General features: G+C 42.0%; 1 protein-coding gene across 10 annotated transcripts in view; it reads right to left on the bottom strand.

The window, feature by feature from the left end:
* The window catches only part of COL24A1 (collagen type XXIV alpha 1 chain), a 369,353-nt gene that overhangs the window by 113,069 nt on the left and 240,578 nt on the right, over positions 1–15,706 (bottom strand). For all 10 annotated transcript variants that reach the window (XR_008306099.1, XR_008306100.1, XM_053245268.1 and 7 more), the window contains 4 exons: positions 14,634–14,687; positions 14,049–14,093; positions 13,894–13,938; positions 1,145–1,198 (listed from right to left, as the gene is read on the bottom strand). Coding sequence is in view for 8 of the 10 variants with exons in the window: in XM_053245268.1 (XP_053101243.1) it covers positions 1,145–1,198; positions 13,894–13,938; positions 14,049–14,093; positions 14,634–14,687 (198 nt within the window). In the remaining 2 variants the exon portion in view is untranslated. The remainder of the gene's footprint in view (positions 1–1,144; positions 1,199–13,893; positions 13,939–14,048; positions 14,094–14,633; positions 14,688–15,706) is intronic.

Here is a 15,706-nt window from a genome sequence, read left to right on the forward strand (position 1 = left end):
CATTGCATTTAGGAATGAAGTCTGGAGGATTAAGGAACATTTTTATGATAGTGCATGTGAAGGAAAAGAGAGAGAAGTGACATCACATAGGCATTAATTTAGGCATAAGGGGCACTACTGGATAGAATGATTTAAGGAAACAAGTGGTATTTGGGCAGCTCAGAATAGTAGAAGCAAAGGTTATGAGTAGGAATATAAGACAGTCACAGGAAAATTCTTCCATGTATTGACTCCCATCTGCATGAAGCCCATGGAAAACCAGCTGCATGCAGCTGCCATCATGTACAAATTAGGCTTTGTCTCATTGCTGCAAGCACTTACATATACTGTATATATTAGGGTCTGAGTTAGAATTGAACGTGCCCAGTTCAAACTGAGCTGGTTTGGAGCTCTCCTGGTAACGGGGAATCTGGTGAAGGGGCAGGGGGGCTTTCTAGAGGGGGTGGGAGGAGAGTAATTTAGTACTTACACGTGCAAGCTGTGGCAGTGGGGAGGCGTTGGCGGTGGCTGGTTTGGGCCTATGAGCATGTGTGGAGACCATTTTAGTTAGCTCTGCACATGCACAGAGGCCATTTGTGTGACAGCGCAAACCGAGCCAGAGAAACCTGAACTGGGCTACCACCGCACCCCCTCCCCCAGCCACTGCAGTCATGCCTTGTACTTGTAAGTATTAAATTACTCCCCTCCCACCCACTCTAGAATTAGGAAAGCCCCTTTACTGGTAAAGGGGAATCCTCACCATATTCCCCTTTACCAGTAGAGCTCCTAACCAGTTCAATTAGAACCAAAACCAAACTGAACCAGCAAAACTGGTTTTGTGCACATCCCTAGTATATATGTGTGTGTGTACACACAAAAACAGTTGTGAGCCCAAATCTAAGCCCTTCATGTGGTGAAAAATACAAATTACTATCCTACCACAAGTTGAACCAGCTGAGAGCCAATATGGGCAGGATTTTTTCAGTAGCCAGAACAGATCATGAAAACAGTCTGTAAAAGTGCTACTTAGTATATATGTGGATGCAAAACAGTGTAGCTTCTATACTGTACAGAGTAAAACCCACATTTGTCACCCAAGGAATTCAATATTTATTATTTATTAAGAGATTTAATATGGCAAAAGAGAATATAGAAATAAACTTACTGGCTCACCCATAGGACCGCTGTCTCCTGTGTTTCCAGGAGGACCAGGCAAACCCTGAAAACACAAAGCCCAAACACAGGGAAAAGCTGCTTCAAATTCCATTAAAAATGACTTTTATTTCTTGGCTTGCAAATCCAAAACATGGCTCACACAATCCCTTCAGACAGATGCAAGGCTTTTTTGCTTCATGAATATGCTCCTACCACCTGAGTTCTTGTGGCAAATTTGTCAGCTAGCTTATAAATTTAAAACATCCTTGTTTGCTAAGCTGTTTCCTTAAGAATCTGTGAGTATGCAGAAACGAATACGCACAAAGAGTAAACATGGTAAATGCTCTCTGGATGGTTTTAATCTAGGTACAACTGGGTGCCTGAAACAGAAGCAGTATGGTCAAGTATTACTCAACTCAATATGCTACATTTATTGTTTTAATTTGTTGTTTTATGGGAAAATATACTGTTGTATATACCTTGGAAAAAGTAGTTCACTTCTCAATCAAGCTGCTATGGCAATAGAAAATGTTCTTTGACAAAAGTTCTTATGAAATATTTTTCTGCATATTGTGTACAGATGAGAATTTAAAAGATTTGGAGGCATTGTTGGAGAGCTATTACTGCCAATGGCACACACATTTTGTGTTCCACATCCCCCCCCCGCCCGTCGCCTTTCTCTGTATGTAAACCTTTTGTCTGTGTGCTTTGTAAACCTAACTCTTTGCTGAAAAGCAGTATATAAATAATCAAAAATAAAATAAATCATGATCTTGCCTCAAGCTCTGTGAAACATGACTAGCATCTCTGCAATAGCCACGTCTATGTTTTGTTATAACTATCATGGGAGCCTACTGAACTGTGTATATTTAGTGATAATAAAGCTTAAGGAGAGGACTAGGCTTCACTTAGAGCAACTGCTGGGAGGCTGGGCCTTTCCTAAAAAAGGTTTAAAGCCCAAGAAATTCAAAGCAGAAGGACCAATCCAGAGGACTCGGTGGGAACTACACACTCAGCTACCTACTGGAGAGGAGAAAGCTTTGGTCAGTTAGTTGGTCTGTCCCAGGAGGGCCCTGAGGAAGTAGCAGGCTGAGAGCTGCTGCAGATATGGGAAGGCTACAGTTGTGAGTAATAAGGCCAGTACAGTCAAATGCTTCAGATAAATTATTTTTCTTTTCTGATTGCTTGGAATCTGTGTTGCCAGATTAATGAAAATTCTCTCTCATAATCTGTTATATGAAAATACTGTTTTTGTTATTGCATACTCCCCCCTTTTAATCTGATAATAAATCCTTGTTGCAGAAGTGTGCTGCTCTTAATTTTGGGTCTGCTTTAGTTACATGCCTTTGGAGGCCTAGGACTGCTCAGCCCTTTTTGGGAGGGTTTTGCCACTTTGCAAGCCCACCCCCAACAAACCTTTTATGGAGGGTGGGGTATCCCACAACAAAATAAAGTGGATGTGAATGCCTACTGTGAATCCCTTACAGACAAGGATTCAACCCCAGTGAACTCCCACCTCCTCCTCTGGCTCTGGAAGGAATCATGGCAGCAATTAATGTCTTTCACATATCCAGAGTAACTTTAAAATGGTTTCTTTTAAAACTATGTTAAAAGATTGGTGCTTATCCATATAAATACTCAGGTACATCTTCAGATACTCAGGTAAATCTTCAGAAGGAAAAGCCTACCTGTCAGAGGCAGACCAGCCTGAACCCCCTATTTCTTTTCTTTCACAATGGGCCCTCCTTGAATCCAGCATCTGGCTCCAAGCCATGAGCATATAATCAGTATCACTGATCTGACATTCTCGACACCTTATATAAAAACAGGTTGCCTACCTGTTAACAGGCGATCTTTTGGTGATCCATGTTCACTCACAAAATAGATTCTGCACCTGTGCAGTAACTCTCATGGAATAATTTTTTACTCCTCAAGGCGCTCTTGACTCACCCACAGCAGAGTCCATTATTTTTCATGGTTAGAGCACCCATTGCTCAGTTCCTGAATGACCACAGTGAGGACCGATGAAACATGGATGGATGGATGGATGAGGACAGGTAAGTGATTATTACTGTGGAAGCATCTTTATTTTTTATTTATTTATTAATTAGATTTATATACCGCCCTTCCAATACGGCTCAGAGCGGTTCACAACATGATAAAAACAATTAATTAGCAGTGGGGAAGACAGGGCAGGTCTTGTAAGTGAACATGGATCACCAAAACATCACCTGTTAACAGGTAGGCAAGCAAACTGTTTATCTTTAAGGTAATCCATGTTCCTCTCACAAAATGGGTGATTGGCAAGCTCACCTGAATGCTGGTGGGTGCTAGGATGTAGTAACAGCACCTTCTTGAGAGATGCCCAACCAGCCTTTGCCACTGAGCAGATGTCCACAGGATAATTTTAAGGTTTTAATTTGTGGATGATTTTTAAATTGTTAAATTGTTTTTAAGTTTTTGTATATATTTTAACTTGTTTAATGCTATTGTTAACTGCCCAGAGATGAAAGTTTGGGACGGTGTACAAATGTAAGAAATAAATAAAAAAATAAAAAAATAAAAGTCTTATGAAAGGGAGGTCCAAATACCATGTTGCTGCTATTATTATTATTATTATTATTATTATTATTATTATTATTACATTTATATCCCGCTCTTCCTCCAAGGAGCCCAGAGCGGTGTACTACATACTTGAGTTTCCCTTTCACAACAACCCTGTGAAGTAGATTAGGCTGAGAGAGAAGTGACTGGCCCAGAGTCACCCAGCTAGTTTCATGGCTGAATGGGGATTTGAACTCGGGTCTCCCCGGTCCTAGTCCAGCACTCTAACCACTATACCACGCTGGCTCTCTAGCCAGTGTTAAAGTCTGGAGATGGGTTGTCCTTTTTTCTTTCCCTTAAAGGAGACAAATATTCTATAGGATATTCTGAAACTTTTTGGTTTTCCCTCATATGGTATAGAATAGATCTAATGACATCCATGGAGTGCATTGACTTCTCCAGAGGAGTAGATGGATTCATGAAGAAATAAGGTAAGACTATGGGGCTATTCAGACGATTGGTAAAAACCGGGCTAGGAGAGCCTAGCCCGATTTTTGCTGATTGTAAGAACCATCAGGCTCGCAGCCGAGCCCGGTGGTTCTAGAGCGGGTAACCCACTCGAGAACCCCTGCCTTAAAACCAGGTTTGTGGAGAGAGTGCTCCACAAACCTGGTTTTTTAAATTGTGAGTAGACCCCCGGAGGGGAAGCGAAAAGCCGCCTCCCAGCTCCGGGGGTCTCCCCAGTATGCCCTGCGCACGTGCCCTGCGCACTGGGGCTTCCGGAGGCCGCATGGTCCCCGAGCTCCCCAGCCCCCGCCGGCTCTGTCTTGGAGCTGGCAATTGTGTGGGCGGCTGATTCGGCTGCCCAGGGCTCCCTTCCCGCTCACTTCCCCAAACGGGATCTCACGGATTGTGAGACCCGGTCCTATGTCTTGGTTTATGTGAAATTCCAAGACTATCTTAGGTTTAAAAGTTGGAGCTGTCCTCATAAAGTTCTTGTCTGAAATGAACTTTGTGTAAGAGGAGTCAATCCTAAGAGCTGTTAGTTTGCTGACTATCCTTGCTGATGTTATGGCCACTAAGAAAGCAGTCTTTAGGGAGAGTAACGAGAGGTTCAAAGAGAGGTTCTGTTAGTGTATCTGATAGGTAGACGCTTTGTAGGGATCAAATCCCTTAGTTGCAGCATAGTGTGTTAATCTTTTCCATTTATTTATTTATTTATTCGATTTATATACTGCCCTTCCAAAAATGGGGTTTACATCAAAATAAAAACAAAATCAATTAACCATCAAAATCAAAACTATAAAAATAGCATAAAACTAATTAACAGTTAAAACATTTAAACAGTTAAAATACCTGGAGAACCAGGCCGAACATTTTTTATTTTATTATTTATTATTATTATTCATTTTTATATCCTGCTCTTCCTCCAAGGACTGGCCCAGAGTCACCGAGCAAGTATCATGGCTGAATGGGGATTTGAACTCGGGTCTCCTTGGTCCTAGTCCAGCATTCTAACCACTACACCACGCTGGCTCTCATTTACAACAATTAAAACAGCTTGCAACATTTGCATTTATAAGTACATCTTGTTGATTCCTTCATTTCGTTTAGGAGGATGTCATCTAAATGTTGAGCTTTTCTGCTGTCAGGTTCAATACTAGGAGGTTGTGGTGGAAGACATGACCCCCCTCCCTGGGACAACAGATTCTGATGGGGAGGAAGACGGTAGTGTTGCCCCTGTGATAAGCAGAGCAGGATGCGAAACCACAGTTGTCTGGGCCACTGCAGGGCAAGTGTGTCCTCCTGAAGGATTTTGCTCATTATTTTGTATAATAGGGGAAAATGAGGGAAGAAGTAATAGAGGTTTTGCCTCCACGGCATTTGGAAGGCATCTCCCAACAAGTCTTCCCCCAGACCTGCTCTGGAGCAGTAAAGTCAGCATTTCTTGTTGTTTTGTGTGGTGAATAAGTCCATCAGAGGGATTCCCCACTTTTTAAAGAGGTTGTGGAGAATCTCCTGGTTTATCTCCCATTCATGTTGCTCGGAGAAGTCCAAGTCCCTGCTGCGAGTGTCTGCTAGGGAGCTGTCCACTTCTTTTATGTGAAGGACCATGGGGAGTACACTGTGGTGCAGGCTACAATCCCATAGCTGAATTGCTAGATTGCATAAGAATCAGGACACCATCCCCCCCCTTGATGAGTGAGATACTAAATTGCCATAGTATTGTCTAGAAGGATCTGTACAACACAGTTGTTTATTAGTGGAACAAAGGATTTCAGTGCATGTAACACTGCTAGTAGCTCCAGAAAATTTATGTGTAGAGAGCTTTGTTTGGGGGTCCATTTCCCTTGCATTTGGTAGCATGCAAATGGGCTCCCCAACTTTTTAATGAGGCGTCTGTTACAGTTAGTGAAGGAGTTAGAAGGCAGAAGAGAACACCCTTGGTCCACCACTGAAAGGAGCAAAGTATTTATTATTTATTCAATTCAATTCAATTCAATTCAATTCATTGCGGCCATAGGCCATACAGAAAACATACAAAATAAGAAAGATTAAAAACAAAATATACCAACAATAGTATGGTACATAATAATAAGCAGTAGCTCCTAAAATTTGGATCATAATAGAAGAATTTCGCCACCACCTTAGTAATCTTGTTATCTCGATCCTCGAGACAGAAATTCAAATAAAAGGGGTCAGCTCTTCCTGGGAGATGCTCTAATAGGGGGAATACGAGCTCTTTCCTGGTATCAGAGAATACAGGGAACAGTGAAGCAGCACATGCAAAACTGTTTCAGGGAGGCCAGCACCACAGGGGCATAGGCCATAATCTGACGATCCCTTGTTAAATCTTTTTTCCAGAAGGGCTGAAGGCAACACATTCATGCGAGCCCTAGTAAAAGCTATCCTAAACTTTGGAAAGTGTAGGAAAGCTAAATATTTAGCACCGCTATTTCCCAAGGGGGGCATGATACCAAAAAACAGGGGGGAACAGATCCTATTTCCCCTAGAAACCAGATTCTGGCGCTCAATGTCATGAAGGCGTTGTATGAGTGTAACCTTTGCCTTTTCATTTCCCATGAGTAGGATTTCAGAGAGAGATAGACCCATTTGCATTATTTTGTTGTTAACACATGACAGCCAAGGACTGGGAAAGGAGTCTCTCCATAGAAACAGAAAATAGGAGGGCTCCTGAATATCCAAAGTTTGATCCATCTGGTAAAAGTAAGTTCCCATGCTTTAGTGAGAATAGTAAAAAGTCCAGATTCCAAACATAATGCAGAGTAGGAAACACACCTGGGTACCCCAAAGATAGCCCTAAGAAATAGTGTCTGAACCGTTTCCATCTCTGGTGTTACTCCCTGGATCCAAAGTGGGACACCATAGAGTAATTGGGCTACAATCTTTGCTCGAAAAACTTGGAGGACCATAGGCATATACTGGCCTCCTTTAGAATAGTAAAATCACAAAAAAGCGTTAAGGGTTTTACAGGCAATAGAGATAGAATACAATCTTTGGGATTTCCAGTTAAGATTATGTTGGAAATGTATACCAAGATATTTAAATTTGTAAACCTGCTTGATATTTTCCTTATTTATCGCCCACTTGTAAAGTTTCCTAGCTTTAGTAAAAACCAGGACCTTAGATTTCTCATGGTTAATAGATAAATTGTTGTCATTGCAGTATTGGGCAAAGGCTGTCAGCAATCTAAGAAGACCGAGTCGGGTCTGGGACAATAGCACCGCATCATCCGCGTACAGCAACACTGGCACACAAATGTCAGCCAATTTTGGGGCGTGTGAATCTATCTTTTCTAAGCACTGCGCTAAATCATTGATAAAAAGATTAAGCAAGGTAGGGGCCAGAACACAACCCTGCCTGACCCCGCGAGTGACGGGAATTGGAACAGTTAATGCCCCATTAGGAGCATATCTGACTCGGATAGAGGAATCAACATGGAGCTGCATAATCAAAAACAACAGCCTTTTGTCCATCGAGGACTACCCAAGCTTAGACCATAATAATTCCCTAGAAATAAGGTCAAAAGCAGCTTTTAAATCCATGAAAGCTGCACAAAGTCTACCCTTGAGAGCACTAGAATATTTACATGCAAGATGGTTCAAAATCATGCAGTGGTCAAGTGTAGAACGACCAGCTCTGAAGCCTGCCTGTTCGATTCCTAGGATCTGCTGGTCAGAAATCCATGTTTCAATTTTGGATAACAGGTAGAGGGCATATACTTTGCCCACTACCGAAAGCAGGCTAATGGGTCTGTAGTTAAACGGGTCAAGATGAGAACCCCGTTTGAAAATCGGAACCACTATTGCTATTCTCCACTTAGCAGGGAAAATACCAGTACTGTTTATTGAAGTAAACAGATTAGCTAAGACGGGGGCCCACCATTCCACATTGGGTAGCAAAACCTCAGGAAGAATAGCGTCAGGACCTGGGGCTTTACCAGTTTTGAGATGGCTAAGCAAATCAACTATTTCATCTGACCCAACCGGGGGCCATAAGGGTAACACCACAAATGAAGGTGATGCAGAAAGCTGCGTGGGTTGAGCATCATTATAAAGAGCATAAAAATGGGATTCCCGTGTTTTAGCTGGAATCCTACACAACATATTAGAATGGTTTGTCACCGAAACAATTTTCCAAAAAGCACGACTGTCTTTTTGGTTTGTAGCCAATATTAACTTACCCCAGGTATTTTTTAATGCCTGAGTCTTGGCAGATCTAAGGCTCCTTTTGTAGGCCTTCTTTATCAAAAAATATGTAGGTGGAAGATTGTGATCTGAACTCAGTCTATAATCTCTATATATGCCTTTCAACTGATCACGCAGCCTCCTGCAATGCGGGTCATACCAATTATTAGGTCGTTTCCCATTATGCACACAAGAAGGGTGTGGGTAGCTAGAGGGCGAAATCTTTTGAATCAACATACCTTCTAGGTCCTCATATGCAATAATTGCTTGTGGACCCGGTTGATCTAGTACAATTAAGTTATACAAATTACTTCCCTCAGGGGAATCATATAAGGTATTCAACTCATTTTCCACTTTCTTTGACCACTTGATTTTACAGCCCAGCTTAGCTGATCTTTGCTCATACAAACAAGGGAAAGGGGTATCCCCCCTCACCCGAGGTAATTCAAGACAAGTTTGCACCGGGAGATGGTCACTAAAGATTTGCTCACCCACCTCAAAAGTTGTAACCTGGGGGAGCAGGGAGCGAGAAACCAAAGCATAGTCGACTACACTACTCCCCCGCAAAGAAATGAATGTATATTCGCCTGGAATATCCGGCGAAATAGTACCATTTAATAATACCAGCTCAAACATTCTAGCCAAGTGGATCAGTTGAACTCCAGACCTATTGATAACTTGATCTTTTGATTGCCGGATTGGTGCAGAAAATCCCTCAATGCAATCCCCCCAGTTCCATAAATGAGAAGCCATTAGAGCACTGTCATCTGTACCGCATCTAGAATTGAAGTCGCCCATAAGGACGACTGCAGCATGCGAGTACTTTAGTGTTGCTTCTAATATATATAGATCTAATTGTTGCCAAATATTACTAGACAGACTGGAGGTTAGACCAGGAGGGATATATGCATTAAACAGCAAAATATCCCCGCTTAGACCTTTAAGGAGAATAGCCATAGCATACAGAGGAAGATCAGGCAAACGAATAGATTCGACATTGAGGGCTAACGAAACACAATATGCCAAACCCGCCTTAGAGCTTCCCTTATTATTATCTGAATGGGCTTTTAATGCATGAACAGTATAGCCACTAATAACCAAATCTTCTTTGGACCAAGTCTCTTGAAACATTAAAATGTCCCATTGTTGCAAGAAGGTGATAAACTCCACATCAGACCTTTTCCCAAGCCACCCAGCTATATTCCAGCTAAGAATTTTCCAATCAGATTGCCTACAGTTTGCATTGTGTTCCTCCAGTTCAGCACGGGGATGCAAGTCAGATGGAGTCTCTATGGGTGGAAATCTAGAGCCGCATCCTGGCCTAGGTGTAGCCAGCGGGGGATACATTGGTGTAAGATTGAACTCTCCACCAGCAAATAAGGCAGAATCATCGCTCGACTTATAAAATCCCCACCTAGGAGAACCTAACTGACGATGTCACTTCTGCATAGGAGGTTCCGCCAGCTTTTCTAGGGCTCCACTTATATTTGTGGAGGGAAAAAAGAAGTTGGAGAGTTTAGTCTGCCTAAGATGGTGGAAATCTAAAGTAGGCAAGTTATTCGATTGATTAGAGGGAGCAGCAGGGGTCTTCTCCAGCAATACAGGTCTCCCATTGGCCTCCACAGGCACCTTCTTTCTGTACTTGCGATTTCCTGCTAAAATATTCTCAAGAGAGATTAGCTTCCTGATATTAGCCCAAAGTCCATCCTTAAGAAGGGATCCATTATTTATTTCGAAAATGCTATCCTCAGCCCGGGATCCCAATGAGCTGGAATTAGAAGAAATAGAAGGGGAACAAAGGTTCTGGGACCCCGGAGTCATCAAAGGATCCTTTGAGTATGGACCGCTCAGATCTGCTGGTTCTGGAGACTCCTCATCCACCAAAATCTGCAAGAAATTAAAATCTTCTGACAGTGTTCCAACTTCCGAAATTGTTGTAAAAAGTGGATCTTTGTATTCATCAGAAGGCGGGGGAATCGGGCTAGATGAAACATGGACATCCAAAACGGGGTCTCCGGACCAAAGGTCCTGAGGAGGATTCTGCGCCACAGAATAGCAATAGCAATAGCAATAGCACTTACATTTATATACCGCTCTATAGCTGGAAGCTCTCTAAGCGGTTTACAATGATTTAGCATATTGCCCCCCAACATTCTGGGTACTCATTTTACCGACCTCGGAAGGATGGAAGGCTGAGTCAACCTTGAGCCCCTGGTCAGGATCGAACTTGTAACCTTCTGGTTACAGGGCGGCAGTTTTACCACTGTGCCACCAGGGGCTCATCAGAAGAGGGGTGTCTCCCTTGAACTCCCTTCTGGGGATTCTCTTTCCGCGTGTGAATCCACTCTGGCAAACTAGGGATCACAGCCTTGTTAGGAGTATTCATCCGGTTCACATCCATGTCCACAACCTCCTCAAAGACCCTTGTTGGAAAAATTTCCCACACAGCCAAACGATTCCTCATTCTTATCAGAGATTGCGGGATCAAGGCATGATCAAATGTAAGCAAAAGTTTAAGCGTATGCGCTTTAGAAGGTCTGAGTTCTGAAAACGACGTCAAATCAATGGCTTGTACAGGGAAGGCCAAAATTTGAGCAAGAGACCTACAAATCAGAGTTTTTGAATACCACCTTTGGCGATTGGTTAAATTCAAACAAATATCCAGAATGAGTTGTTTGGGTTGGTATATTAACCGAGATGTTCTCCCATTCCCTCCATAATTATGATATCCGAATGAACCGAAGAGGAGACCCCTCCACGAATACTGGAGCCATCATACGGTGGTATTTGATTTGTGAGTGGAGGTTGAAATTCTGTCTGCACACTAGCATCAATAGGCTGGTGGTTCTCCTTCAAACTTGTTGCTAAAGGGGCCCTGCATTCATTCATTCATTCATTCGATTCCTATATCGCTCTTCCAAAATGGCTCAGGGTGGTTTACAATTAATTCTCCTGTACATTTTAAAAAAGTTTTTTTTACTGTCCATTAGTACTAGTCCTAATCATAATCCCAAAGAGAAATGTTAAACTCTGAGTCAAAAAACTAGGGTAAAAGTATACTGGAGTTTGATCGGGGAACGAATCCTTCAGGAGGATCCTTCGACTGCCACTGCAGTTGAGAAGAAACCAATGGGCGCCAAAACACAAAAAATAACAGATACACCTCGTGCATGGTGGGCAGAGTCAAAAGCGCTTTGAGGAGCTGAAGAATTCTTCTGCAGTGTTTACTGTGCAGGCACAGAGCCCATTTTTGTGAGAGAACATGGCTCATCTTAAAGATCAAAAGGACTGGAATGCATTAGGAAAGACCACACCAGTGTAGCAGCTGCCTGAAGGTATAGCTAGCTGCATAACAAGGCTGAATAGAGGAAAGGAAACTCGTCAGTTGCAAGCCAATCAAGCTTTTTGTCTTGGATGCATTAAGAGTCACTGCCATCATAGATACATACCTAACCTTCAAGTGCAGGAAACCTTGATAAGACAGGCCTCCTTTCTCCTAAAGCATGCACAATTCCAGGGTGTGTACCAGCTTGCACAATGCACATTTTCCTCAATCCCCTTGGACATCTCAGTGTGCCCCAAGTTTACCAGGCTCTAGTTTACTATTGAGGGACTGGTAGCTTTAAGTCTAAACTGCCTTTCCACTGTGCCATAAGCCTTGTTGATTTGGCCCCTTCCCTGCAATTTCCATTGCTGAGGCTCTCCTAAAGTAGGTTAGCATCAGTGTTGAAGGGAGGGTATCTTTCCTTCTGTTTATGCTGAAAAATTCTCCAATTTCTTCCCCCGCCCCCGTATCTTTTCTAATTTGTAGTATAGTTCAAAACCTTCCTTGTGCCTGTGTTACTCTAGAAAGCAACAGGAAGGGGGCAGCAGATTTCCATTTTTTTTAAAAGCCAGCTAACATGTAAAATTAACTATATTACAGAGTTAATCAACATTAGCAAAGTATAACAGTGCATAGTTACTAGGTCTCTTTAACTTGTAAGTGTTGCTCTCCCTAGATTTTTATAATTTCACCCTCTGAAACGTGTATGCCTTAAAAATTCCTTAATCTTTTCAAAATTATTCTCCAAGAAAAACTCAAATATCCATGCTTAAGTCTACATCAGACCAAATGGGTTATCCTACTGGATCAGGCCAAGGTCCATTTAGGCCACCATTGTAGCTGCAAACAATGAACAGATGCTCACAAGTAGGGCATAGTGGCAATTGGGGTTTCTCCAGGATATTAGTAGTCAAGTGAGACTGTAACAGAGTCTCTTTTGAGCACTTTGGTCTAAAAGTCATTGCTTTGAACTCTCATTTGTTACTCTGATGCCCATTTATTCAATGAAAAAGCATTTCCCCCTGTCTGCCTGTACAATCACCCCCTGCCCCTTTCAAACGTGCTTTACATGAAATCTTATGGAAACTAAATTAAAAAAAATACATTTTTAATAAGAAATCTATGGGACAAATTTTGCAGTTACACAAGGAGCCCTTTCTCACGAGCAGTGAGAAAGTGCAAGAGGGCTAGTGGAGAGGAAGCCTTAAAAAGCTTACCTTCCCGCAGACAATTGGGTTCTTTCAGATTGCCCGGCCAGAGGATTACCGGCTGCTGCCCGTAGCTCCAAGGATGGGGGTGCCAGACGCATTGCCACTTGTCACCCCGCCCCCTGGAGCTCCCATAAGGCACAGTGTGGCTGCACAGTACATTATGGGGATCTCCTCCCCCTGAAGCCGACCAGGAGCCCCATAGCCAGCCAGCCCTGGCTGCAAGTAGCCACGGCTGGCAGACGATCATAGAAATGGGGTTAGGAGAATGCTCGCTCTCCTAACCTCGTTTTGGTGGATGGCTCCATTGGCAGGTTTGCTGCCACAGCACCGCCGGGACCAGGCCCAATCCTGGCGGTACACACACACATGTGAATAGCTTCAAGGAGTTTTTATGAGACTTGTAGCAAATCATTCATGGTCAATTTAGTTATGGTTCTGTGGCGGGTTTTTCTCTGAGCTTTCTTTTATAGTGCAAAGCAACTTCTGGGTGCCTTCAAACTGAACAGAGGAGATGAGAAAAATGGTCTGTTTAATCCTTCCTTTGCCACAAGACAGCCTCCCTCAGGTTGCTTTATAATTCACAGAGATAGGATGAGATGGATTCTTATTTATTTGTTCCTTGGGTGGAAAAAGCGACCAGGGAAGGTATGATTTTGATTGTACAACAACTGGCAAAGAAAGGGTCATACAACCATTTCCCAATCCAATTCTGCCAATCTTCTGCTCAATCATAAGCCACCCACCCAGCGCTGCTTTGCATGATAAAAGAAAGCCCTGAGGCAAAACAGGAGTTTTGCCTTCAATAGCAGTACAACATAGCAGGCTGGCTCTGAATGATCATAATTTGATGTCTTCAACTTTGAAGTCATCGGATGCAAATTTTTAAACAATTCAAGTAAATGCCCAGTATTATGTTCTGACCATAATGGTAGTGTAGATAAAATATCCTGCATAAGTATGAAGAACTTACAGTTATTCCTTGACCACCTCTCTCTCCAGGATTACCAGCTTTGCCCTGGTCAAATAAAATTAATTAATGCTAGTGTCAAATTTATTTCAAAGAAATGTTCAGCTAAAATGACTATCTTAATGATGGAAAACAAAAACTACTTCTCTGGTACGTACAATGAGTCCAGGAATGCCCTTTTTCCCTGTGTCACCACTCTCTCCCTGGGAAAAAGCAGCAATATGGAACCAAGTTAGTGTAAATTTGTCTGAGCAGTTGAAAACTCTCTGAGCAGTTAAACTCTAAAAATTCTTTCTCCAGTTTCCAAAATATGTCATCACATAGATGACGTCTACAGACAGAAATGCAGAGTATCTTCATTATTTATGTAATTTATTATTTGTACCCATCCCCAGGAGGGATTTCAAAGCAACTGCCAAAAGATAACATCACACAGAAGTATTCTCTTTTTTAAAAAATTATATAAAGATGTACATCTGCCTTTCTATGCAAAGTAAGCTCAAGGTGGCTTCCAAGGTTTAAAATACCAATAAGCAACAATAAAAGTTAAAAGTCAATTAAAATGCAACACAATTAAAGGTGGATTAAACTGCAGAATAAATAAAAACCATATAGAATTAAAGGTCTACACAGACCTGAACAATCAATATCTTAACAGAAGGATTTTATCTTTGGTTCAACTTCTAATAGCAGCAGGGCACACTTACTGGAGAACAAGTAAAAAAGAATAAATTAATAATTACCTTAATGCCTTGTGTCCCCTGCTCTCCTGGAGGACCATCCTGGCCTCTTGGTCCCTAAAAATTAAAAAAAAATTCCTGGTGTATAGAAAAATTATTACGGTATAACCGTATGCATGCATATGTTAGCAAGACAGGTCTCTGTCGGTTGTAATTATTTCCACTGATGACAGGCATAGTTCCATGGGAACAAGCTTTTGCTTAAACCACAAATGGCATTTTGCAAGTAACCCGAAATGCTGAATTCTTATGAATATTTACTTGGGAGTAAGTATCATTAAAAACAGAGCACCTTTTCCTGAATAAACATGAATATGATTGGACTGAAAGATTATCTGAATTTTCTATGTCTGCAAGTGAAAGCTACATTGGGCAGATTATACATTTGATCAAAAAATGGTTATTTCAATTTTCTGTATAACATTCATATTTGATCCATATGAGATTTCAAAGATCAAGCTACAGTTTCAGATCCTGGTTTTGAACTAACTGGTGAGAATAAACTGCTGTTTCCTGAGTTGGGACATAACGAGAAAATGGTATTTATTCAAAACCACAAGTGGAAGCTTTCAATCTGTCTGTTCCCCTGCCTCTCACTAGGAGCAGGGGAAATATGCAAGCCAAAGGTAATCTCTCCTCATATGCATATGCATGAGGTCTGTGTGTATCAAATTAGAAACATCATCATCATCATCTTCACCACCACCACCACCACAGTCAGACAGGTGTTATTGACTGGTTTGTTTTATACAGACATCGAGTCCTTCCCAAGGACTTGGGATGGCTGAATTTTATTATCAATATTGTTGCTGTTATTATTATAGATACCGTCGCAGAATATAGGCTGTTCCCAGTAAAGTTGCTTTTTGTAATTGGTTGGTGGTGATTTCTGTGGCCCCTATGGTGTTGAGGTGCTCTTCAAGGTCTTTTGGAATTGCACCTAGGGCGCCAACTACTACTGGAATTATTTTGGTCTTCTTCTGCCACAGCATTTCAATTTCAATTTGTAGGTCTTTGTATTTTGTGAATATCTGGTGTATTGTGTGGCAGATGTTTGTCTGTTTGTCGTCGGAAGT

This window comes from Hemicordylus capensis, chromosome 4, assembly GCF_027244095.1.
Source record: "Hemicordylus capensis ecotype Gifberg chromosome 4, rHemCap1.1.pri, whole genome shotgun sequence".
Taxonomy (NCBI): Eukaryota; Metazoa; Chordata; class Lepidosauria; order Squamata; family Cordylidae; genus Hemicordylus; species Hemicordylus capensis.